The 25,968-nt window shown below is 28.8% G+C and overlaps 1 protein-coding gene and 1 long non-coding RNA gene across 2 annotated transcripts in view; both read right to left on the bottom strand.

Annotated features, from left to right (window-relative positions):
• Window positions 1–526: 526 nt before the first annotated feature.
• On the bottom strand, window positions 527–19,861 carry LOC129958421 (sterol O-acyltransferase 1-like). Its single transcript, XM_056070906.1, has 10 exons — window positions 19,759–19,861; window positions 18,586–18,716; window positions 15,994–16,056; window positions 14,242–14,349; window positions 12,011–12,162; window positions 8,695–8,822; window positions 5,565–5,640; window positions 3,254–3,353; window positions 1,043–1,218; window positions 527–642 (listed from the first exon to the last, which is right to left on the bottom strand). Exons 1-10 carry the CDS (start codon window positions 19,828–19,830, stop codon window positions 527–529), a joined length of 1,122 nt encoding a protein of 373 aa, XP_055926881.1. The 5' UTR covers window positions 19,831–19,861.
• Window positions 19,862–25,031: 5,170 nt separating this feature from the next.
• LOC129958837 (uncharacterized) overlaps window positions 25,032–25,968 on the bottom strand; it is a 50,610-nt gene continuing 49,673 nt past the window's right edge. The window contains exon 3 of the long non-coding RNA XR_008783329.1: window positions 25,032–25,805. This is a non-coding gene — a long non-coding RNA (uncharacterized LOC129958837). The remainder of the gene's footprint in view (window positions 25,806–25,968) is intronic.

The raw sequence follows: 25,968 nt of genomic DNA, 5'->3' as shown, positions 1-25,968 counted from the left end.
TTTTAGAAGTTCTAACCACCACAACAAAAAAATGGAGTTTAATATTTAAGGAAATCAATCAAGTTATTCAGAATTTTATGGGAAAGAAATATACAATCAATATCTGTATTTGATTTCTAGCAATGAAAATTTTAAATTGTTCGCTAATATTAGGATGTATCTATAGAAAACGGTATTTAATCTTATACAATATCGATGTTTAAAACTAGGACAGCTAATGTAAGTAAGAATTTTTTTGTTCATCCTCAAAAATTCTATGAAGCTTCCAGTAAGATGGTTCTTTTTTTTTGTTTGTTTGTTTCATTTACTGCATTAGAATAAACTCAAAAAGGAAGCAAGTAACTAATTGTTTTCAGCTATATTACTTTTTTGGTGGTGAATCATAGACTAATTACTCTGACCCGTTCGAAGGCATACGGAAAAGAATGATTGGACTGCCGTGACAGCAACACTGCCGGGAACTGGGGTTGTTTCCTAAGGGCCATCACCGGCTACGGTACAACCCTTCCCTAAGAAGCACGTCCCATCATCGATGGGAACTAGCCACCCCAACATTTTGTATACCTACAAGGGTGGCGAGAACCAACCACCATGCCAAACGCTTCTCACTTTCAATTACGAGGTGCTCCCCCGTGGGACTTCCTGGTTATGAAAGCAGAAAATCTCGTTACATTAACAAAACTAATCATGATAAAACTGAATACTGAAATTCAAACAAAGGCATGAGAAATACCAGACTCATCTAACAAGTGAGATTGATTTTTTTTAAAGAATTTTGAAAATTACATTTATCACTCACATAAAGCAAAAAAAAAAAAAAAAAAGAAAAAAAAACGTGTTTAAAATCTACATAACAAAAAATCTTAGAAAAGGTCACTCCATCAGCAGTTATTCTGAACATTTATAAACATATGAAATCAGCACGCAACTAGAAAGATACTTACGTCATAAAACAACCTGTCGCCAAACCTCAGCATTTCAGCAAAAGCATTCTGCAAACAGTGTAATATGCGATAAAACGTTAAGAACGAGATCATATTACCTGCGAAGATTGCAATAGCCAACAAACCCACAAAATGAGTGATGGGTATGGGTTCAATGCCCGACTTGTTGAAGCTATTCGCTAAAAAACAAATGTAGACAATATAGTCACCCAATACAATAAGAAATGATTGCAAAAGATTCCAGGCAACGAAACCCCAGCGAATACCAGATGTTCTGAAAATAGAAGAAAAAGTGAAACACTTTTACAAACTTTTATTTAACGTGACTTTTCCATATTTTTAACCAGAGGGAGTAGTCTTTCAAAAATTTTCACTCACAGTCCCTAATAAAGCTGTTAACCCAGAGAGCACCCTGCATGGTATTGACCTATTTTAATTATGATATATTCAACTTTGTCGTGAATTTACCATTTTTACTGAATGCATCGTGTCATTCTTGGCGAGTTTTTTTGGCGACCCATCTCTGACTTGTGTAAAAAGTATCCGAAAATCGAATTAGTATTTTTGACACGTTTTTCTCAACTGATTCAAACAAAAATTTGCTTAAAACTGCTTTTTGTAGTTACAAAATCCCATGCTAAATTTGATATTTTTAAGTCACTGCGTTTTTAAGTTTATCGCGTTTATTTGTTTCTGAAAATACAAACCAATAAGTAGTCAACCTCTTGTTGAATTTCTCTCTAAACTAGATACGTAATTACAATACAGTTGCTAAATTTATGTACTGAGTTTTATACATCTCTCTTCGTTTTGTAGTTATCGTGTTAGCTTGTGCTCTAACAGCCGTACAGACAGACTTCCTCAGAACGGATTTTACAGAAAAGTTGACAGATGGCCAGATATTTTTTAATTGTATTAGTCGAACTAGAATTCTTCGAACGTATTTTGAAAAAAAAATCCGTTCGAAAAAATGCACAAATTTTGTGCAAACACTATATACTAGCTCAAAGCTTTTTTGAGTTATATTTGTCACAGACAGACGTAATGTCAAAAATGTGTTTTCCAAACTCAAGAATTTAAGTTTAACATATATTCATTTAAATCTAGAGTAAAATTTTTTTTAACGATTGCAATACTTTTTCTACGTGAGGAAATAAAAATGGAACTTTATAATCAATTTTTAACGCACTATAGAGTTTTCAAATTAAGTATACTTGTAAATTAGTAAATTATGCAATATTTAAATATTTCAGAATATAATTATCATACTGCATTTTTTTTTCTGCAATAGTATCACTATCTCATAGTGAATTTGAGAAAAAAATTTGTCTCAAAATTCACTGATGTTTGTGTTAATGAATTATAAAATAATTAAAATAAGAAAATTCCTTTTTTATTACATTCACACAAGATCGCTTCTAAAATAATTTTTTTACTTAAATTTATTTTAAATCTAAGTTTGTTTGTTTTTAAAAAAAAGAAATCAATTTACATCGATGCTTCCTAAAAGAACTATTCACCACTGATGAACTTGACTCAATAGTTAAAGTTTTAACATCTCATTTGATATGCAGATGAATTTTATTTCAGTATCGAATGAATTTATGAATAATTAAAATATTTAGAATTTTAAAGCATTTATCAAATTAAGGAAAGGATTTTTTAATACTATTTCTACTACGATTTCGTGTATTTTTATTTCTTATATTGAATAAAGGAAAATGAATGAATGTGTTCATGCTATTTTAAAATCTCATCTATGCAACAGAAAAATTCTCACAAATTCATATATATTGTTTGTAAACAACATACCATTGCATAGCAAGTAATATCGTCCTTTATTTCTGTTTTCCAAATATTAAAACTGGAGGAAATAATTGAATTTTTCGCAATTAGTAGCGAATATGGTATGATTTTTATTACATAGACATAGCATGTAGGTCTCATGTTCATACTAAATAGGAAAAGGGGAAAAAAAAGAATCCCCCACAATCACTCATGCTTGCAAAAAATAAAAATCAGTTTTTTTATTCCATGATGAAATTTGGAAAACAGAGGTGTGTGGTTATTATCTTGTAAGTCGCAGTACATTGCACGTAAATTAACGAATGTAATTTTTTTTTCTATTATAGAGATGATATTTTAAAGCGACAGAAATATATTAAAGCATTTTTCAAGAATTTGTCTAATTTTATTGATGATATATATATATATAAACATATGCATAACTGACTTGCAAAATTCGTAGCTGCAAATTCGTAAAATATCATAAATGAAAGAACGAATGCAAGAATTTTTCCTTCTTTTACCTTGGATAGCTATCCCTGTAAATTAATGTCGGTGCAAATAAAAAATATATCAGTTTTCCTACTTCTGGACAAGGAGGTGAGTTTGATTCCTCATCATCATCTGAAAAAAAATCTTAAACGTAGCTTTTTAATTTTTTAATATGAAAAAAAAACAGTACAAATAACAGTACTTATAAAAAGTAAAGAAAAAAGTAGAGATCATTAAAAGCTACCAAAATTGCGAAATTTCTTTAATAATTACTTTTAGGCATGATTATTTTAACTTCTTAACGTATATAAAACATTAAAAAATGATAAAATTAAAAAAAACTGGAAAGCTTTTCTAACATTAGGCATAATTGCTTGTTACGATTCATACGCAGTACTAAAGATTTAATTACTTTTAACCTGATAGTGATTGTTGGTTGCATATTCTCTGTATATTATTTGGTGCAGCATGCAAATTTAAAAATTATTCAAAACTCATGATAAGGCAAATTATTTGACCCTCAAAAATCAGATCTAGTATGTTTTTCGGTAGTACTCAGAAAGAGGTTTATCAAACTTTTAATTCTATTTTTAAATAAAAATTGATTAATAAATTTGTTTTTTTTTCCTAGGCAGCTTTGGCGCATGCTATAGCCAAAAAACCACTTTTACAATACTCTTAATTTCGAAAAGTTGATTTTTCAGTAATACCAATTTTAATTAACGAAGTAATTGCATAAAGTAAAGATGCTTAAAGTATTATCACAATACCATTGTTCGATTCTAGATTTATTTATTGTTTATTAATGGAAGGCTTTTTAATAAATCGCTATCAATATTTTAAATAAGTAAAAAAAAAAAATTAACTGTCATATTCATACTGCGCATGATAAGAGCGGATTTACACTAAAGAAACTTTAACGTTTAGTTTGATTAAGTTGAATTTATTTTCTGTAGGTGTTTAAAATAAGTGCTTTTGCAGATTCTATCAAAAGAACATTATGTGCAATGACTACACTGAGAAAGGATCTCATTGTTTTGAATCGTAATTAGATGATTAGGAAAACATCAGAGCCACACTCCACACTTTAATTCGAGAATGTCTTGAATATCGACGGCGAGTTTTACATAAAGCTAGCCAACACACACAGTGAATATTCAGAAAAATCGAGTCTCATATTTATAATCTTTTCTTCTCAAAGCCGAGATATCACAATAGGATTAAAAGTCTTGGGAATTCCTATAATCATCTTATTTGTAGTATTAAAATTTTCAGTGGGACACATTTTTGCTACTGAAATACTAAATAGTGCAATATTCGAACGCAATTAAGATTTGCGCACTGGGAAAGCAACTGAATGAATCATCGTCATCCTTGTAACCTGTAGTAAGTGAAATATTTTATCAAGATTTGACATTAAATATCAGCTATTGGTGTTCTAAGCAGATTTTTATCGAAAAACGCAGGTAGAAATGTGTAGCTAGTGTTACACATACATAAAGTAGAAATGACTGATTAAAAAGTGAAATCAAAATAGACATTGGTGATTCAATTCTTTATGATAGGTACTCTTAAAGGCAAGCATCAACAATATCAGAAGATTTATATTGCTTTGAATGAATTGATTCTGCTAGAGATCCTGAGCATTTCAAGCATATTTCCGGCAGCAACTGACATATTAGAAACTGGATTATCAATCTTGGATTAGACTGCGCTGGCTTGGGGAAAGGTTTAAGATCTGGATTCGTGGCAAAGAATTCCAGATGCAAGTGGACTTGGTTACGTTGAATCTGACATCGAGGACCGAACATCCTCCGAATACTATGGTGACATTTGGAGCAGGTAAGTACCAAATCTTTTAAGTATTCTGCATCCCAAATAACCCTCGTGATGCTCCTGTCAATACTCCTTCGTACAGTGGTTGGCGGGGTGGCCGGCTGTGTACACAAGAGGACCTCGTGATGCATTAAAAGAAAGCGTCAATATAACTTATTCAAACTAAATCTAACCAAACCTTATGTTATAAAAACTGAAATTTGAATTAATAATGCGAGACCTGTGGATTAGGAGAGGGCCACATTTTTTGCCAGTCTGTACTTTATTCTGATTTTCTTTTAAATCTTTTGATGTTAATGATGGTTGCACACGATAATTTATACATGAATTACAGTCGTATAGCTATTTTCTTATATCGTATATGCAATCTAACTTTATTAAAATTGTCATTCTAACGATAAACACCAGAAACGAAAATTTTCTTAATTTTTAACGGCATTGTATAATTTTATGGCTTTAGCAGGATTGAATCACGAAAAATACGAATCAATTGAGATTTCACAATACCTTCATGGAGCTTATACTTTAAAACTCTGGTAATGTTTTCTCGAACAAATGCATAACTCTTCATAAAAAGTCTAGACTGAAATGGAAGAAATACAAAACATATGTTAATATAGATATAAAGCGAAATAAAATATATATAAGTAAAAATTGATACAAAAAATGCTAATATTTTTCCTTTCCAATTTAATATCAATGACAATGAATGAAACGATGAAAATGAAATTTGCAGATAAAATATAAAAAAGATATTTCAAAACTATGAAAGATCAAATAATTTGAAAATCATAATTGTCTTAACTATATTTTTACTTGACAAAATGCTTTTTATCCAGGCATCAGTATGTTATAATAAGAAATAGATCTGTCTTATCAATCAATATCTGCTATCAACGCTGTAGTCTATGTTGCTCTATATTTTACGTCGTCATTATTGGCTTATCTTCATCAGATAGTTCCAAAATGTTGAATATTTCTTACTATACATCAAGGGATATAAACCATTTTTAATTGGACGTCAATAAACATTACGAGAATTAAAAATTTAGAGAGCATAAGGAAAATAAAGTTCGTTTTCCTTAGATTTCTAAAACATTTTTGAATGAATAAATGCATTATAAAAAGGCAGATGATATTATTAGCTTGTATTAAAAAACTGTGATGACTACGAATAATCTATCACTATATGTTCCAAAAAGACTTGTTTTGGATTAATTTGCATAACTTTTCCACTCTATTTCCAAGAATTTTTTTTTCGTCGTTCATGATTCTGCAAATTTTTTATCTAATTCAATTGCACAGACTTTCTCTTTTATTGAGCTAACGAAAATGTGAATTCGTTTTAAATTAAGAAAATATAAAACATTTTTCAACTCACTGGAATACAATCCCTTTCATCAAATGCTCTGTTTTGAAAATTATCTCTGCCAAAAGCATCTATTGTATTTCCAATACAATCTTTATTTTTATAAGACTTAGCATTCCTTTATAAATCAATGCTTTGTCATATATCATGTGCTGACTAACCACAGAATTTAGACCAATAAAAATGAAATGCCAACTTCTTTTACTTTCATTTTTCAACAGCTAAACAATACTGATGAAATCTTATATTTTTTTCTTTTGGTTAAATTATTCTTTGGTTGTAGGCGAGAATTGGCCTTTGTCAAAAGTTTTGGCTCTATAATTTGCTTCCTACATATAAAACATAACTTTAAATCAAAGTCTTTGAAAAGCACTTTTTGATAGATATTACAGCTTGCATTCATTTTGCTCATATTGCTTCTTTTTCTATAACTTCTTACTTATGAAAGCATTTCCTTATTGAGTCTGTGCATTTTCAATCTTTTTTTATCTATCAATTGATAATCTATTAATAAAGTCATTAATACCTTGTTTATCAGGAGGTACATATTCACAGACACTAAGGAAATACTGATAATCTGGAAGCAAATCATCGAAAACTTCAGTGATGAGCATATGGTCACGTATATGTCCCGTAGATTGCTTTAGTTTTAAGTTCTAATTTCTTTTAAACTGGAAATACATTCCGGCATTTGTTTTCCATCGCAAGTAGCATTAAAAATCTTTTTGTAACATACACATACTCACTTTGGATTTGTGCTGATACAAAAAACATATTACTTTAGCAATATTACAGGTCCATTTTCATTCCAGCTAGCTGTGATATCTTATGAATTTAAATAACTTTTCTTGCATTCAGTTAGCTGTTTTATGTCTTCCTCTAAATCGTCATTTATTGCTGGAGCAGTTTTTTTAAATATTCTAAAATAATTCTTCGCTCTGTAAAATTACTTTTGCTTGGAATTTCCATAAATTTCAGTTCTGAGCTCCTTTAGAAAGCAATAATTCAGTACTATTACTTGATTCAATCTCACTATTGTTGTTTCAATCTTAAGTTCAACTATCTACTAAACCTAACGTTTTATTCCTCTGTTTAATTTCAACAAATTTATTTATAACTATAGCAGATATATGGTACCTGAATCCATTATCTGTTAAACTTTTAACCATTTTACTAGATAAGCGATTTTTACTGGATTTCAGATTTGTAAAAAAAACTACTTTCTTATAACCATAAATAATTAACTTGAAAAAGAAATTTATAATCTACAAACTATATACATAAATGTTTTTTTTTCTGATCTTGATATTTAAACTGGTTCCATGTAATAATTAATGACCCTTACAATTGAATATTGAACACTTGTAGTTTAGTTACCACATTATATTGCCTATTATGTACACTATCAGCGAAATAAAAATAAATAAGGCCTCCGAAGGCATAATTCAACTACTATCAAGTATCATATCAAGATACCACTGAGCTAAATAATACAGAAGCGAAAAAAGAATTCTTTAAAACCACATAAAAATATGAAAAGAACTCGTATGCAATAATAATTCATTTACTCTCAATTGTTATTTTTATTGAATGGCAACACGTGGAACTCAAATATTGCGCGAAATGCTAATGCATAAGCCTGGTGTTTAATTAATAATTAAGTCCCGTAGGTCAACTTGGAAAAAAAAGTTTATTCAGTAAAATAAATAAATAGAAAACACACTAAAATTAGAAAAGTTGCACAGATCAATTTTCAGTTACAAACTTCAAGTTACGATAATTAGAAAGGTACTGAACTCTAGAATGATACAAAAATTATAGCTCTCCAATTGCAAACAAAATTATGATGATTCCTAAAATTTCCCAACTATTAATTCTAATTTATCATTTAGAATCAAGTTAATAAAAATTAATTCGAATTTTAAAATAGCTTTAAAAAAAATTCCATTTGGGATAATCCATCTGTGACCCATATTTCATCTCGATATACAATATAAAACGATCCAAGATTGCAAAGCGACGATTAAAACGAACATAAAGATAAACCAGATCTTTTATATATTTAGAATATCATCCCTAAATGGTTTTGCAATTTATTAATTAATAGATTTCTGATGTTTCACCGAATGAGAGAAGTATTAATTATAACATAACGTAAATGTAAGAGAAATAAAGACAACATTAAATTCTTATTTAACTTTTAACTTGTATACTCTATTAACTCTTATTTATGTATACTTGGTTTATAAAAAAGAATACAATACCGACCTGTTCCATTACTAACGCGCAAGATGATGCGGGTGGTATATTGCAGTCTATGATTATTTTTGGTGGAATTATCAGCAAAGCCGCTTCATACAAAACGAATAAAATGCAAAACATCAAATCATAAAGGCCTATAAAGAGATTAAAATATCCATTAATTTCATATCTACTCATGTTTATCCATTGTTTTTGTTTCATACGAAGTGAATAAAGTGCAAAATATTGAATCACAAAATCTATAAAGAGATTAAAGTATCCATCGTTATACATACAGAGCTCTAAATATTGAGCGATCATAAATTCTTTAATTCAGAAACGTTCTTTAATTTAATTTAAAATTAATTCTTTAATTTAAACGTAAGCCACTTTATACCAATTTTCCAGAAAAATGAAAAATAAAAATGGAAAAACTTTAATTCGTTGTTTGAGGATTTATATTCATATTAACCAGAATAAATTATAAAAAGTGTATTCTTAATAAATTTACCTAGTTATGACTTGATGTAAAATCAGATTTTGTATATAAAATTGTTGTAACTGGAAAATCGTCTTTTTTAAATTTCATTCCTTTAGTACTGAAAAGCAGAATTATAAAACACCTTTCAGGATTGAATAAAGGATGAGTAAATTATAGTACTGGTGTAAACTTGATATCTTCTTTGCGAAGAAATTGCGAGTTATTTCCTTTATATCAAATAATGAGTTTAAGAAAGTTAGATATGCGCTACATTGGTGATACGTAAAATATCCAATGGCTATTCAGTCTCAAATCTAGTGTTATGGGGCACGCATTTCAGACATTATTCCTCCAAGGATCTTGTAGCGAATGCCTATCATCTTTCCATATGAATCTGTAAACTACAGTCTCCGTCGAGGCTGTGTGTGACGTAATGGCGCGCTGCACATCATCCGGGTATTGACACGCACGATGCTTCTAAAAAGCTATTGTCTCCGTTTTCTTCGGAATGTTCGCTCACTCGCCTCGGTGAAGCTTGTAGTGAATCAAAATTATTTGTTTCATTTCTTAAGTTTAAAAGTAAATAAAATTATTTTTCTAACATGTTGCAATAATTGGAGTCAACCACAACTGCACGTAACCCTAATTACGACATCCTCAAAGCTTATTCATTTTTGGTCTTAAAAGAAATTCATAATTCAAGAGGTTATACTCTGAATTAGATGACACATTTTTTAGGAGGGAGGATATGGTCATTTCCATTCACATGACAACTGAGAAATTTAAAGTCACATTCAGGCGTTCTTTTTTAAATCTTTTAAATGAATTGCTATTTTAACTGAATCCTTTAACGACGTATCATGCATTAAATACAGAATTTACGTTCTTTAATTCTGTATACGCTTATTTAAAATTAATAAAAATATTAATTTAAAAAACAAAAATCAATTAAATTCTCTTAAGAATATGAGATGCTCTTTTCTTTTTTGAAGCAATAGCAATAGAAGTAAAAAATAAAACGTAGCATTTAATTGAAAGCTAGAATAAATTTATGGTTAAATACAGATTTAAAAATGAGAAATTCCCTAAGATTACTATGCTACCCTATCGGTTTAATCCCACCAGGAATTAAAACCGGTAGGGTAGCAAAAAACTGTTTATTCTATTCATTCATTAAAAACAAAATATTAAAAAAAATCTGCACTGTTATGTTTTTGCATTCAACTTTTAAATAATTTCAATAAAAGCGTTATCAAATTGCATGAGTACATAACCAATAACTGAGATTTTCAGCTTTTTTCAAAATAACGACCCGTTTTGAAACTATATTGGAGCTCTTTTAGGATTCAACTTTCAATTTAGAACGCGATTAAAAAATGCAGGTGAAAAGTGAACCACCATATCCTCTTCAAACCTCCGTCCAACTCTAGCAGGAGGATGCTCAATGGATTTGCCATACAACAGACCAGCGTTCAATCGAATCTCTATCCAGCAACCTTTTCAATCTTTAAGCCAAATATGACTCTTGCGCCAAATAAACTACAGAAAAACAACAACAATCAATCTTTAAACTGAACTCTTGGCCATAAACGACGATTCGGTATGAAGGAAATATTGGAATGTAATTTAGTTAGTTTTTCCAGAGTTTATTTATTTATTTTTATAATTTCAAAGAAAAATTTATTTTTGTCATGGAAAGTTCACACATAACAACAACAACAACAAAAAAATACACTAAAAAATCCAATTAGAATTTAAAGGATTAAAAAAAAATCCAATTAGAATTTTAGGGAATTAAAAAAAATTCAAATAGAATAGGGAAAGCTTTAGAGAGAAATACAGCGCATCTTGGCATACAAATCCTGTAAAGATGAATGAAGTAGCATAAGTATATTTGCTGAATCAAGTCCTAAAAATGATTTATTCAAATGATCATTTTTGGAAAGATGTACTTGAAGTCTGAGTCTGAATTTTGTAGTGCTAATATGGTCTTTTGCATTTCTTTATACACAAAGCGAGACTAACTGGAAGGAATAAGTTTTAGTTATGGTATTTGAGATCATTTTAAAGACCTGAATCTCATAACTAAAAATAAATATCTTAAGGTTCTCTAAAGTCTTATTTGATTAGTTAAAAATTACTTCCAAAAGCAAAATATAAAATGTAAATCACAGTTCAAAGAAATTAGTGCGTTTTAATATTAAAAATATGACACCAAAGTATCTGGAAATTTAAATTTCATATTTCATAAAAATTATGTCTAAATGTTCCGAGCAGAAAACACATTCAGCTCTCGATTCTACCAGTTTCACAAGCATATGAAAAATTCTATCATCATATGAAGCCTTTGTCTTTTGTGCACAACGTTCTCTTTCGTTATAGAAATTTTAAATATAAGATCTTAATCACAAAATAATTAAATTATATATTTTCTAAGGAACTATATAACAATCAGTTTTTCCATTTGCAACTTAACACTAAACTTTGAATTTGAAAGTCATAAAATATGCTGATTTTTTCCTTTTAAATGTAACATGCTTTGAAAAATGATCAAAGATCTAGCAAAGCAACACTGACTTCAAAATTAAATATGTTTATTTCAAAATGTTTTTGAACATTTTGGAAAATATTTCTTTTTAGAAAGCTTAAAAATATAAAATAATAACGAAAATACAAATTAACTTTTTATAAAGAGGATGAATAGTATCACTTGAATCATATGAATATTATCTTACTATCATCATATCTTTCACTTGAGACAACACAAATCATTTCATTTCTACTTTATCCCATATTTTTCTGGACTATTCATTATTTCAATGGCATATTTATTTAAGATACCCAAAAATACTTAATACTTACCCTTCTTCTTCGCAAATGCTCTAGAAGAAGCCCAGAATCGAAAGACAGGATGTAAAAAGAAAACAATCGATAAGTTGATGCCAATCCATACGGCAGTAACAATGTGAAACTGACCAAATGACCATGAAACCAATGCTAAATCTCTTGTTAGCCTAAAATTTAAATCACAATAAAATAAAATAACGAATAGAATGCAACAATTATTCATAAAATCATTATTTAAATTAAAAAAAAACTTTATTTGAATTGGATTATGGACTTAAAAAACTAAGGGATATATTCGATCATGTTGCGTAAATAATTTTTAAGTATCAACTATTTTTAAAATATATTTTTGTATTAAGGTAGTTGGGTCGACCTAAAAGCCTCAATGGGAGTAAAGGTTTATATAAAAAAACAAATGAAAAATTAAAACATAGTTCAATTTAGCTTTGTTCGAATAATGTTACTATAAGAAATTATTTGGAACAGATTTCTCAATTTTTAGCAAATAAAAGAACAAATGAAAAATTAAAAAATAGTTCAATTTAGTTTTGTTCGCATAATGCTACTACAAGATATTATTTGGAACAGATTTCTCAATTTTGAACCATGATCAAATGAATAAAAAGGAGCAAAATATGTAATTTTAAAGGTGGAAATATGTTTAACTATAAACAATTTACTAACATATTTTTAAAATAAGATTAAATTTAATTATAATTATAAAAACTGCACCTGACTGGAACACAAATATCTTCTTGAAGTGGAATAGCACAGAAAATAGTTATAATGCAGTTATAATAAATAGTATTCCTCAAAAGCTAGACTGAGAAGAAGGCAAAACATGAACACACTATTTCAATTAAAAATTTCAAATGTTTATCCAAAGAGAACATAAAAAAATGTGGTTATGTGATTTTAGAAAATAATTCGAGAAAGAAATAAAAAAAATGATATAGAACATATGACATTGTATTAATGTAATATGTTTTATAAAAAGTTAATTATGTATATTATTGTGCTTAAATATAAATAATCAACAATAAAATCTGCGTTCAGTGAATTTATTTCGTCAACTCTGTACAGTTAAAATGTTTAGATTATCCAAATATCATAATAAAATTCACATAAAAATTTGCGTCACAAAAGTGTAAAAATCCATCACATATATGAAGACATAAAATAAAGTATATGTCATAAAGAGTGAAGAAATATGAGCGAATAGAAATTTTCATCAAATCAGTAAAAATAAAAAAGGGATTATTCCAAATATTTTAAATAAATGGAAGCAGAGTAATAAAAAAGAAGAAAAAAAAACGATTAAAATTCAATTTATAAGAATTTATCGTCCAATTAATAATAGAAAAAATATTGTCAATGAACGAATAAAAGAATGCAAAGGATAATTTGCCCTGAACAAAAGGGAGGAAAATATGGATATCATGCTGTATAGTTTTCTTTAAATTGTTAATCAGTGAATACCTTTCAAAATTGAATTAGGTTTATAACAATATTAAAATTTTTACATGCGGATTATCATCATTAGGCTTTATATGATATTTAAAAGTAAAAACCTTTATTATAAATTGATCAGTGATCCAGTTTAAATTTGTGCATATCATAAATGATCAACTGGCGCATTTCTATATTCTGCGGCATGATTCAGATCACATTGTTTACTGATTTTCAACCCTCCTTTGTATGTTTTTTTTTGTGAAATAAATCAGGATAATTCCTGCTCTAGATTAAAGGAAATCTTCAATGTCCCTCTCTTCTAAATTCCTCCACTCATTATCGTATTTATTAGGAAAAAAGAAAAGAAAAGAAAAAGAAATCAGATGTGTTATAAAAAATATTCAAGAAATAGAAAGTTTCTTCCAACCACAACAAGCAGCGAAATGGCAAATTCAAACCTCCTATAATGATTGTGACATTTAATTTCTTTGACAGCTACGTTCCTTATTACACAATAGTTGTGAAAAAAGTCAATAAATTTACAGTACACCTGTTTTCAGTACATTTTTTGTTCACTAGATGTTATGATGGAAATTTCTATCATCATGCAAAGAAGGGTTAAGTAATGGTATGCTTACGTATTGTGGTTAATAAACAAGTCTATGGTAGGCGAATAAAATAAAAGAATTGTATGTTTATATATACATTTTTTTCAAATGAAGATTACAGCATAGTAACTTCTAGAAACTGAATGCAAACGGAATCTAAGAAAGAAAAAAAAATCTGGTACTTACCGTTCGACATTAAAGTAATAGAAGATAGCGATGTGCAGGTACAGGAATACAAAAAAAGCAAGAATTAAGTTGTATAAAGAGCGTACGTTAGGACTTCTCCAAAGATTTCTGAATAGAAACGGAAAATCAATAATAATAATAATAAAAACTTTTTTTAAATGCTTAATATTTTTAATTTTTGACATTTAAGCATAAAATCAGTTAGAGATTCTTAAGAATTTCTTGATACATTTTATTCGAAATCAAAATTATTTAAAATTGCATACTTTGAAAAAACCATGTTTAAATTTCAGGTGGTATCAACATGCTTGCAATTTTATTTCTTCGTATGCGCAAGTGCATATATAGACATTTTTATTAAAAATTAAACGACACTAAGATTCTCTAAAAATTTGCCATTTTAGATATCGCCGAATTCAAAATAAATCTAATGAAACTATTCATTGAAGCTACTTTTATTAATATGCTTAAACTCAGAATAACTTTAATTTTAATTTTTCTACTCTTTCAATTAATCTTTAATTTATAATTAAAATTATCGTGTAATACGGTAATTATTTTTCTGAAATTATTTACAACGCAAAATTAAATTTATCAAGCCACATACTCCGAATTTTAACACACATTTAAATTCTAGTCAAATTTAGTTAAATTGATTGATAAAATAATAAATTAAATTTTGAAATATTAGAATATTGCTTTTTTATCGAAAGTACGCAGGTATAAAAATTTTCTAATTTCCAGCATATCAAATGCATGTTAAAATGGAATAACAATCGTCAGTCCTTCTGAACATGAAATAAATCAAATTTAAATTGAATAAAAATTCGTTTTTGAAACTATTTCTGCAGACATTTTCGTATTTGTAAAATAGCATATGTTTTATCGTGTACTATAAATGAGAATTAAGAAAATAATATAAACACAACGAAACTGCATGCATCCATAAAATATATATTATGATTTTGCAGGAATTTCGTAAAAGAAAAAAGTCCCTGTTTTGAAACCTGACTCAGTCTTCTTTACTCTGTTATGAAGTTAGGATAACTGAGCGATATTCACAATTTTTTTAAAATCTCTATTGACACTCACGTTAAATAAAAAACATCGCAAATATTTTCAATTATCGCAGTTAATTAGCTTCGAAATGACCTCGAATTCAGTAAAAAATGGGAAAAAAATTGCAAAGGAATACAGAATACAATTTAAAGATAAAATAAAACTTATTATTCTGGAGCATATCGTAACATACAAGAATAGAAAAACTGTCCACAACTTGTAGGGCATTTCAAAATTCTTCTATGTATTCGAAGAATATTTGAGAATAATTATTCAGAAATGTAAAGAAAGATCTATTATTCTTTAGAAACATAAATTAGTAATAAACAACATTTAAAATGAAACATTGAATCAAGCCACCATCAAAAAGATTTGAACCATGGTTAATCACATCGAGTTCAATATTCAACTAAGACAAGATGGCTGGTGACTTATAAACAAATCTAGGAATCGTGAGCTTTCATTTGAAATTATATATATTAAGTGGTTGTAGTCAAGGAACTATTCTTTGGTTTTCCTCGTAATTTTAAATATTTTGAAACAATAGTATTTATTAAACTTAAAAGTTATCAGATTTAATGATACTTTAGCAAAAATATTTAATGGCATGGCATCTAAAATAAAACATCATTTTCATGGTTATCTGAATGGAGAAAAATATATTTAAATTAAAGTAATAATCTTATGACTTACGTTAAAGTTGAATTTCTTAAAACAAATTCTTTTCTTCGTAATTCCCTCAGAGCTTCAGAATATCTGAAAAATATTTTAGATGAATAAATGTGGATGGAAAACTACAGGCTGAATATGGCGTCGTTCCCTGGTTATGAAAATTCATTCAGCAAAAAAATATATTTAAACAAACAACTATTTTTTGTAAATTATTAATAATTTTATAGGCTGATTGTCTGTTAATTGCAACATAATTTTTATTGCTAGTGTAAAAGTGAAACTCTGCCACATATCTTTCGTTACGCAATAAATTTCTTAGCGCTATATACTTTTATCTATGGAACTACCTATGGATTCTCTAATTCTCACACTCGACTTGCATTTTTACCCCTTCCGACGCCATGAAAGGATGATTTATAAGAACAAATCCAATTTAAGTGATTATTGTCGTCACTTATTCCACCGAGAATCTCAATTTCAAATTCTTGTCTCAGGAACAATGTTTGAAAAGTCTGAAAAGTTTGTTCTGTATAGGCATACAATTCAGGTCTCCTTGAAACGTTTCTGTCCTAGATGCCTGACATGTTTCCCTTGGTGCAATACGAATTCATTTTGCAGAAATGCGCTAAAAAATAATAAACGAGATACAGAAATGTATTACTTCTTTTAACCTGCCACTTGTTGGAAAGTCATCAACAGAACCAGATTTTTAAACTTATTTAATCAATTTTTGATATTAGCTGTTTAAAATAGAGTTCACGACTCATTCCAGTTCTATAGAAATGGCTAATTTCTTTCATGAAACCATATCGTGCTTTATGTCTCACTAATGAAATTTCTTGAAGAATTAATTTTCGATTTAATGCTTTTTGCTCGGCATTTCTATGAAGAGACATTGCCTACAGATGGCGCTACTAATTTATCGTTTTGTTTCCTAATTAAGACCTTCATATAGCGGTACTAGTTCACTGCTTGGTTTCTTACTTTTAATTAATTAATTTCGCCTCTCAGAGAATCACTTATCGTTGGAATTTTAGAACTTTTTATGTTTTTAAATCACATTTGTGTAATACAACTTATATTTATTCTTTTAACCTTTTGTATACTTTATATCCGCATTTTTACGACTTTAACTGCATGTTATGACCTGTAAATGCCTCTAAAAGAAAATGTAAATATGTGGTAAATATTAAAATATATTTTAAAATCAAGCTACATTATATTCATTGGATTTTACCAAACATGCAACAGCTTTAAAAATATTGCAGTATTCTGTTTGTATGACGGATTTGAATGTTTGAGGTACTTAGTTGGTTTTGAAATGATACCGATTCCCTTTACAGTATTATAATCCTCGTCAAATAAGGCAAAAGAGAACAATAGTGTATTTCACATATAGTATATTAATAAGAGATATAATTACTGTTTTGAGACATAGGAAAAAACCTTATCTGTGATTGAAAGATTTGATGCTGTAGAATTAATATGTATTGAATTTTTAAATAATTTTGTTGTCATCCTGTAACTCATTTATTTTGCCAAAAATATGCTAATTGAAATCATGTATTGTTTTTACTAAAAAATTTAATGCAGAAAATGTTAAGAAAAATTGACTTTTAATACTATTTACATTATGAATCTGGCAGCAAGGCATTTAATTATATATTAAATGTCTATTAAAGTTTTAAAATTTAAGTTTGATCAGATTTTAAAGATTTACCTTAAGCTGAAATTAATCAGAGATAAAATATTTCATGAAAAGATAGAAATAGAATACAATTATAGACATTCATAGTTGTTAGTTGTCGTTATCAATAATTTCTTTAAAGTTTTGCCAGAAAATATCTCTACATTTCTTGCATCCTTAAACTAAAAATAATAGTAAATATTCCTTAAAATTCACTAAATTGCATCAATTAGGTGCATCATTATAAATATACCCACATTAAATCTATCGAGTCAGAAAATTACAGCGTGAAGTTTGGCTTGCAATGATAAGGACTGTTATTGCTTTCGCCTGACCCTTGATAGAGTGGAGTTCGCTGAAGACACGGAACTATAATACTAAAACGTTTTTGAGACACTTTGTATACTAAAAAGATATTGAGAGGAAAAGCACGAAGGACATAAAAATTCACAAGGAAAAGCGATATAAATAGAAATAAAAATGCAAACAAAATATGATAAATGTAAAATTTATTTATTAATGGGAGATTTCTAGATTAACATTGTCTATTTCGTTCTTTGCATTTTAGAGGCATTTTTCTTCACTATTAATGAACTATAAAAATCCGGCATATTACAAGATATTAAATCAAAAAGAAAGTATCTAAACGCTCCATTGATATTATAAGTCACTAAAACATACATAATATTACATTATAACGAAATAATGTAGCAAAAAATGCTCCAATTTCTAATTACATTTTAAAATACATCTCCGCTTTTTTAAGAATTAACTTATTTCTTACATGTGTTTTGAAAATTTTTTCAAAATTCAGATGTATAAAAAGTTTTGATTTTCTTGGAGACAAAATTGTGTTGAATAAATATAAAAATAATTTTCGGTTTTAAGAGCCATAAAAAAAAACTAAAAATAATAAAAATGCTTACTTGGGTAACGATGGCTTATTTATAAAATCGTTTTGAGGTTTTTTATGTTTTAATTCAAGTTCCACGATTATTCTATTATGGCCTTTCTGGAGCTTGGCGTCGACATCATCCAAAATATCACTACTCGGATCCTAATAAAGCAATGTATATATTAAGAATATTCAAATGAAAAAAAAAATCAATTTTTCATTCAATAAATGAAATTGACAGAATATCTCTCTCTATCTATCTCCTCGTCATCTGACCGCGGTTCAAAATGACGAGGTCCGACCCAAAGTAACCCTAGTGTTGCTTTACAACGGGACGTTAATATAACTAAACTAAGATCCGAACTAGAAGAGACAGCATTCCTTCAATGCATTATAATGGAACAGGAGACAGTGGAAGCGAACAGTAATGGCACCCATTTATTGACATTCAGTAGATGAGAATTAAAAAAATAAACGCAAACAACAAATCTGGATTTATCTCTTTTATACCAATGAGAAGCCAACCACGTAAATACTCTCCAGTTTGACTCGATGCCATTCGCATTCATGGAGCAAATGCAAGTAAAAAGAAGTTGCAAAAGAATTTTAAAAAGTTTTAGAATCACTAATGTATGCATATTCTGCAAATAAGACCGCTGGCCGGAATTAATTAGTTTTTTCAAAAGAATATGAAACATCTCGGTACATTGAAAGTTTCGAACCATAAAAAGAGCATAGAAACAAAGATTTCAGAAAAACATCAGGAATAATTCAGTGTATTTTTTATTAATATAAAAAGGCCTTGAGAAACTAGCGCATTGTTGAAATATTTAATGATATTTAAAAGGAATTTATAGTGCGGGATATTATTTTACATATTTATTGATCATTATAAGGGAATATTATGTAAACAAAATTGAACTTATGCTACTTGCATGCCATCCAGTTTGTTGAAAGCACCAAAACTACTAACAAGATTTGTAAAGAATCTGAAAAATGACTATTGCCTAAAATTACTCTCCACCGATAGCTTCCGTATTTCCGAAACGGAAATTTTCAGATAAAACTTTTAATTCGAGTCATTCCACCTCAAACAGAAAAGATATATTTTTAAAGAATAAATTTGAAAATTTTTAATCAATTGGAAAACACTCATGAAATATTCCTCAGTCCAGAAAGTATAGTAATTAATTGATTCATTTACCTGCAGCATTTGCCTTAGTTCCCAAGGCTCTATATCTCGAGCCTTCTTTCCGATCTCCACCCTGCTAGACATGATCCTCAACCCTCTACTCTTGAACACCAACCCTGAATGTGATAAATTTCATACAGAACGATCAACATAAAAGCAAATACAAGAAGTGCACAACAGGTGCGAGCTCGACGGCAGTAAGCAAACAATTTTAGACAGAACACGTGTTCGGTTAAAATCCTTTTCACTACGAAACAATCGTCTGCTCCTAAATAGCAAATATCTGTGTTTAGTTTTACGTTTATTCCTTTCAGTAATTATAATAAAGCTAAGGTCCTATGTTTTGATTTTGTTATTTGCATTTTCAAATAAATATGCATTAAAAATTTATAAGGCATATTTTTTGCAACTTGAGCAATTTATTATTCAATGATAAAAGATTTTGAATAGATGATAATGACAATTGCAAATATCACTGCATTCCCAGATTTTCAAAACTTTAAAGCTTAATATTAAAAGACCCCTTTAAATAAGCAATTTCAAAACAATCACATAGTTCTTATCTGGATATAAATGCCTTTTTGGCAATTTGAAAGTTTATGAAGGCAATTAAGATGCGATGTTATTTCCAAACACTTTTGTGAACAAACTAAAATTAAATCAACGCCAAGGAAGAGAGATACAAATTTAACTACGAGATTGATGAAACAGAACAATACTTAAAAGATGCAAATCAACGTTCCCATTTATTTTTTTGATTTAAAAAAAATTAGATTCTATGTGTGTGTGTGGGGGGGGGTATCTATCAAACAATACGTTTCGTAGTCTTTCGATCGGAATAATGTTATTAAAAGAAGATCCCATCACCTTCATCTCTTTTTTTTTTTTTTTTTAAGAAAGAAAGTTTTGATTACTTATTCATTTGCAAGCCTGCTTGCTTTTATGAATGTATGAAGCTACACTGAGGAAGTGTTTTCTACTCACCAACAAATCCTCTCAAGTTTTAGTATTTTTCTACAATGGAGAACAAAGAGAATGAATTATTGATTACAATTTATGGAAGCAAAACACAAAATTTGTGTTCTTATAAAGCTTACCATGTAATGAAATGCAATGCAATTTTGCTTTTTAAATGGAATAAATATATAAAATTTTGTTTTTCAGATCAAATTTCTTTTAACATTGGAGATAATAATTTAGAAATCACTATATTAATATATTGTTATTCACAAGAACACAAAATTCTTTTCATAAATGCATAAAATTATAAATAATGGCGCTCATACCGATTTCGGGATTATTTTTATTTTAATCCATGGAAATTTCTATTCTAAGCTTTACAAGAGACTTAAATTTTTATGCTAATATATATATATATATATATATATATATATATATATATATATATATATATATATATATATATATATAAATATGTATGTATGTAATGATATCTAGTTGAAACATGATTTCCTAATTTTAATTTCATTCAGCCCATCTTATTTTTCTTCCGAAACATTCTCTTGCATCCTGATTTAATTCTTACTTTTTGTTTTGTTTATTGAATTATAACACATTCGAAGTAAAACTGCCGATTCCATAACAACGAAGGGATAAAAATATTAAAATTCTTTTCAAAACACTCCTTTCCAAGTCTGCTCGTGTCCAAGAAATCCCTACCAAAATCTCATAGTAAAATCAATGAACAGAAAAATTTTGCTCTTATGTCGCGATGTAGATAGACGAATTTCTATCACATTTTCGATGTCCATAATACAACTCTCGTGGTAAAATAAATCAAAGTTAAAATTTCAAATATACGTATATATATTCTTATAATTAAATGAACGTAAATTGATATGTAGGAACCTGACCAAATGATAATTTTATCTTAACATTTTAGCTTTTGAAGTTGCAAAATAGTTACACACATATAAATATTCCAAAATTCGAAGTGAATACGGTACTGAAAATTAAATCGATCCCTCCCCCCCCCCTACCGATCAAGACAGAACATAAAAATTAATGCAACATCAGAAATTACCTTTTTACATGATATATACCTAGCCTCTGTTTTTATCGACTCTGAATCAATTAACGAATAAATGATCGAGGAAAATTCAGCTGGAAGTAATGGAAGACATTTTCCATTTTATCACTTCAGGTTATTTAGCATTTAGATGGTAATAAAAGAGAAAATGCAGAACTCCAAAGAGCGAATTCTACGCTATGAACGGATGACTCAAACCTCGTATTGAATATTAACTTCGAACCTCCATTACATCTAACTTTAAATTAAATTATCTAAATGCAGTTTTAATGGTCATTCAAACTGTCCATAAAGAGAAATTATTCAATTCTCCAAGTTTTTAATTAATTGAATTACCAGCTTATCGCAGAAAAATCCACATAAATACGGAAGCCTGGTTAGCAAACTGGATGTCAACTGAAAGACGAATCGGCTCCAACAGAAATTCAAGAATGTGTTACAATTTAAATTAAAGTTCTAAATTATTCCTTTTTTTCCCCACCTTGCAGTTTTACTTGGAACGTATATTAATTTCGCGCGATAAGGAAAAGTAATGCACACAATTTCGAATTTCTGCCGATTCTTAACATTCCAGCGGGAGCGCGTATAACAGAATTTATAATAAAGTATAATTTCATTTAACTTTTAACCTTAGGGCAGTAAGAAATCACAATTTCGACTATTCTTCCTGCCTTTAATTGAAGTTTAGAATTCGAGAATTTAAAAAAAAGTTTTATATTACATATACACACGAACCTTAAATCAAGTTCGTGCTCAAGTAGTGCAGTAATTTTTTAAAAATTTACTTACAATCAATTGCCATATTATTCTAAAAGATCTGCGATTACTGCCAAGTGATTTTATAGATGGTATATTTTGAACTATTTATAAAATGACCTTAAACAGATTAATTAAAAAGAAAAGCACAACCAAGCTTCGAATAAGTAAACGATGTACCAGCAAAGAGAAAAAGTGCAAACCTCCAAAAATGACTCGAATAAAAAAAGTTTAGCTACGAGTTTTCCCAGAATTTTATGTTTTGAGCATTCGAAACGCATTTACTTGAATTGCAATAAATTGAATACTGAAATCCAATCTTGACCCTTTATCATATCTAAATGTTAATCGTTTTCTTATTCCCATAGCCGTTATTTTGCTAATGAGAATATTTGAAATTTATCAAACCCGAACTTTTTCTAAAAAAATTCTCCTTCTAATGATTTTTACTACAAGAGGCCACATTCCGTTACTATACCGTCGGTCATTTAGGATATATGGAATATATTTGAAAATTCAAATATTTTCAGATTATTTTATTACATTGTTTCCGTCCTTTTTAATAAATTATTAAACTTAACCTTACTACAACCTACAGTTGATGATCAAACCAGTTAAATCTTACAAGTTTATGTGCCAAACGCTCCGCTCCTTTCTTGTTGGTATAGATGACGCCTAACTGAGAGAAAAAGTTACCATTTCATTTCTTAAGTCAAGAATCGAAAGATAAGTTGCTATAATATTATAATATATAACTTTAAACATCTTAATGAATATTATTTTTATTATTGATCACTGTTTTTAGCGAAGCTTCTTTTATTTATATCTCCCTTGCCACGAGCGAAGGAAGCGATTAGTTTTACCAATATTTTCGATGATATCGTAATTATTTTTTCAATTTAACAAACTAGTTAAAATTTAAATCGCTGAATTAAAGAAACTGCTTCTAATTCACGGGATATTATATAATTGAATAGTAACTAATTAAAAGTTGAAATTTCATTTTTTCCCACTTGTTTGATGCTTGTCACGCATCTTATTCCTACCCAGTTCCAGTTATTCTAATAATTTAAAAGGCGACTGCTTTTAGCATACAGTTCCGGATTTTCTGATATTTACTGAGCAGGCTACAAGGTTGATAACGACTCGAAAATTCGTCAACATTCAAAAACATTATTTTTTCGACTGTCATTTAAAGTAACGTTGCCCGAAATGTAGAGATCTTTGTGCATTATTGCTTTTAAAACTTTACCGGGAATTTTCGCAAAATAACAAAATTAAAATCTGGAAACGATCCTATTCGAGATCAAGGAGTCATATTTCTCATTTTATGGGAGCAAACTTGACGACATACGCGTAAAGTTTCGGTCATCAAATATTAAAACAATACAGGGATGTGAATAAAGAATTCGTCGTACACCAGAGAACATGCTTTAAAAGGGATAAAGAACAATTAAACTCGCTTTACGATATTTAAATATAAATCTATTACTTAAATCCATTTTAAACGACCATTTAAACTAACAAAAAAAGGCCTGATTTTATCAGCGCGGGGAGCTCACATTATTTGTATGATTTTAATAAGACTAAGCATTTGGGCCTTTCATACTACTTCATTGCGACTTTGGAGAGCTCAATTAAAAAAATTTACAGAAAACAAATTACGTTTTTTTGAAAAAGAGAGATTTCAATGATTTGATTTGCAAGAGGAGAGTCTTATTTAAAACGACACGCCCTATTAAGCATTAATATCAAAGATGCATAACTCTAGTCGCTTTGGCGCAGATAAAATTTTGAATTTCCACGAGAGAGATTAAACGTCAACCGGTTTGTACTTTCAGAAGCATGTAAAAGTGCTAATTCAAAAATGCAACCTTTTAAATATATTTAATTTTTCTACGTTTTAATTTTAACTGCAATTTTGATTTCAAGCGTTTGGCAAGAAGGCGAATATAAAAAACAAATGCACCATTATTAAGAGTTTGGGGTTAGTTTTTTAGAGATGGTTTCTATAACATTTTTTCACTTAACATATGTAAATTACCAACATCAGCGCAAATGCCTGTCTAAGCTACCTTTACTGACGATAGTTTTTAGAATACAGTTATGATATCGATGATATGAAATAAGTTTGTTGATAGCGAATCAAAAACTGTACATATCATATTTCCATTTTCGTTCAAACTAGGAATTTTGTGAAATAAAAAAACTATCCGAAAGTACCTGGTATAAATATTAAATACAACAATGCTCAAATAGCGAAGTGAAAATATTAATCGCATTTCACTTCTGTTCTTCAGGGATAATAATTAGAATTTATACTGTTTAAATTCAATTATTATGTTTAAATAAAATCCCTCTACTCCAATCTCATTTAAATGACAATTTAAAATAAGAATATAAGGCTTGATTTTGATAATTATTTAAATTTTTCTAAACTTAAGATAAAACCTATATATATTATATATATACTCCCTATATAAGATGGCAAATTTGTCTTAAAAGTCAACAAACTAATTTCTTTAAATGGGAAGAAGATAATTCGCTTGAAACAGGAAGTAGAAACTACAACTACAAATTTAGAATAATACCAGATTTCCATAATTGAAGGAGCTTTAGCGCAAATAAAAGAACACAACACAGACCTACTGACCACACAGCAGTCGCATGCCAGCTCATAAAACGGCGTCTGGATGCGAGCGATGCGGGTTTATGGGTGCCTTTTGGCGGCTGTCTATATCCCCTTTTCTTTTGTAGGAGAAAGATGAAGTTATATTTTTTTTTTCTTTCGTCACTTACTAAAAATAGATAATAGTTAAATTTAAATTACAAAATAATGTGGAAGCTCTTGCATGTTTTTACAAAAAGATATTCTTGCATATTGTGAAAGTCCAATGTCTATATCTGTGATAAGTCCTAATGATTTAAAGAATGAAGAAATCCAACACAAAAGATATTTCAACATAGTCTCATTCCGAAGAACAAGCAAAGGAAAAAGTCCAAGAAAGTGGAGAAGAAAGTGTGTTTAAGTCTTCTGAGAAAAAAAAAATGTCCATTGTTCATGGATCAGTAACAAATTCAGCAGATTGTCCTTTCAAATGTCAACAGGTGTCCTTGATTAATACACTATCAATTCAGTCACTTGTAAAAGGTCCTTCATTGAGAGGAGTTTCAGACCTGCACTCCTGTCCGGTATGACCAGCAAAAGTTTCTTCAGCCCAGCTGAATGTTCTTCACTCTCGCTGAATGGTAACTCCAATTGTATGGATAAAGGAAGAAAAATATTAATAACAATGCATATAAAAGGTATCAAAAATATATTAAAACGACAAATAATGGACTAAAAGACCGCATTAGATTATTTTGACATGCGAATCATCTGTGTTAACCAAAGTTAATAATTTCAACGTCTGAAA

The sequence above is a fragment of the Argiope bruennichi genome, chromosome X1 (assembly GCF_947563725.1).
Source record: "Argiope bruennichi chromosome X1, qqArgBrue1.1, whole genome shotgun sequence".
In the NCBI taxonomy this organism is placed as follows: domain Eukaryota; kingdom Metazoa; phylum Arthropoda; class Arachnida; order Araneae; family Araneidae; genus Argiope; species Argiope bruennichi.
The sequence above is the reverse complement of the archived record's forward strand: the minus strand, read 5'-3'. Positions and strand labels throughout refer to the sequence as shown.

Bases quoted from the DNA above. Each gene is read 5' to 3' on its own strand.
- LOC129958421 (XM_056070906.1), bottom strand. From the start codon at position 19,830: ATGTCTAGCAGGGTGGAGATCGGAAAGAAGGCTCGAGATATAGAGCCT. The intron at 14,350-15,993 runs GTAAGTCATAAG...GTTTCTATTCAG, and splicing joins TTAAGAAATTCAACTTTAAC to AAATCTTTGGAGAAGTCCTA. The intron at 8,823-12,010 runs GTAAGTATTAAG...ATCTCTTTATAG, and splicing joins AGCATTTGCGAAGAAGAAGG to GCCTTTATGATTTGATGTTT.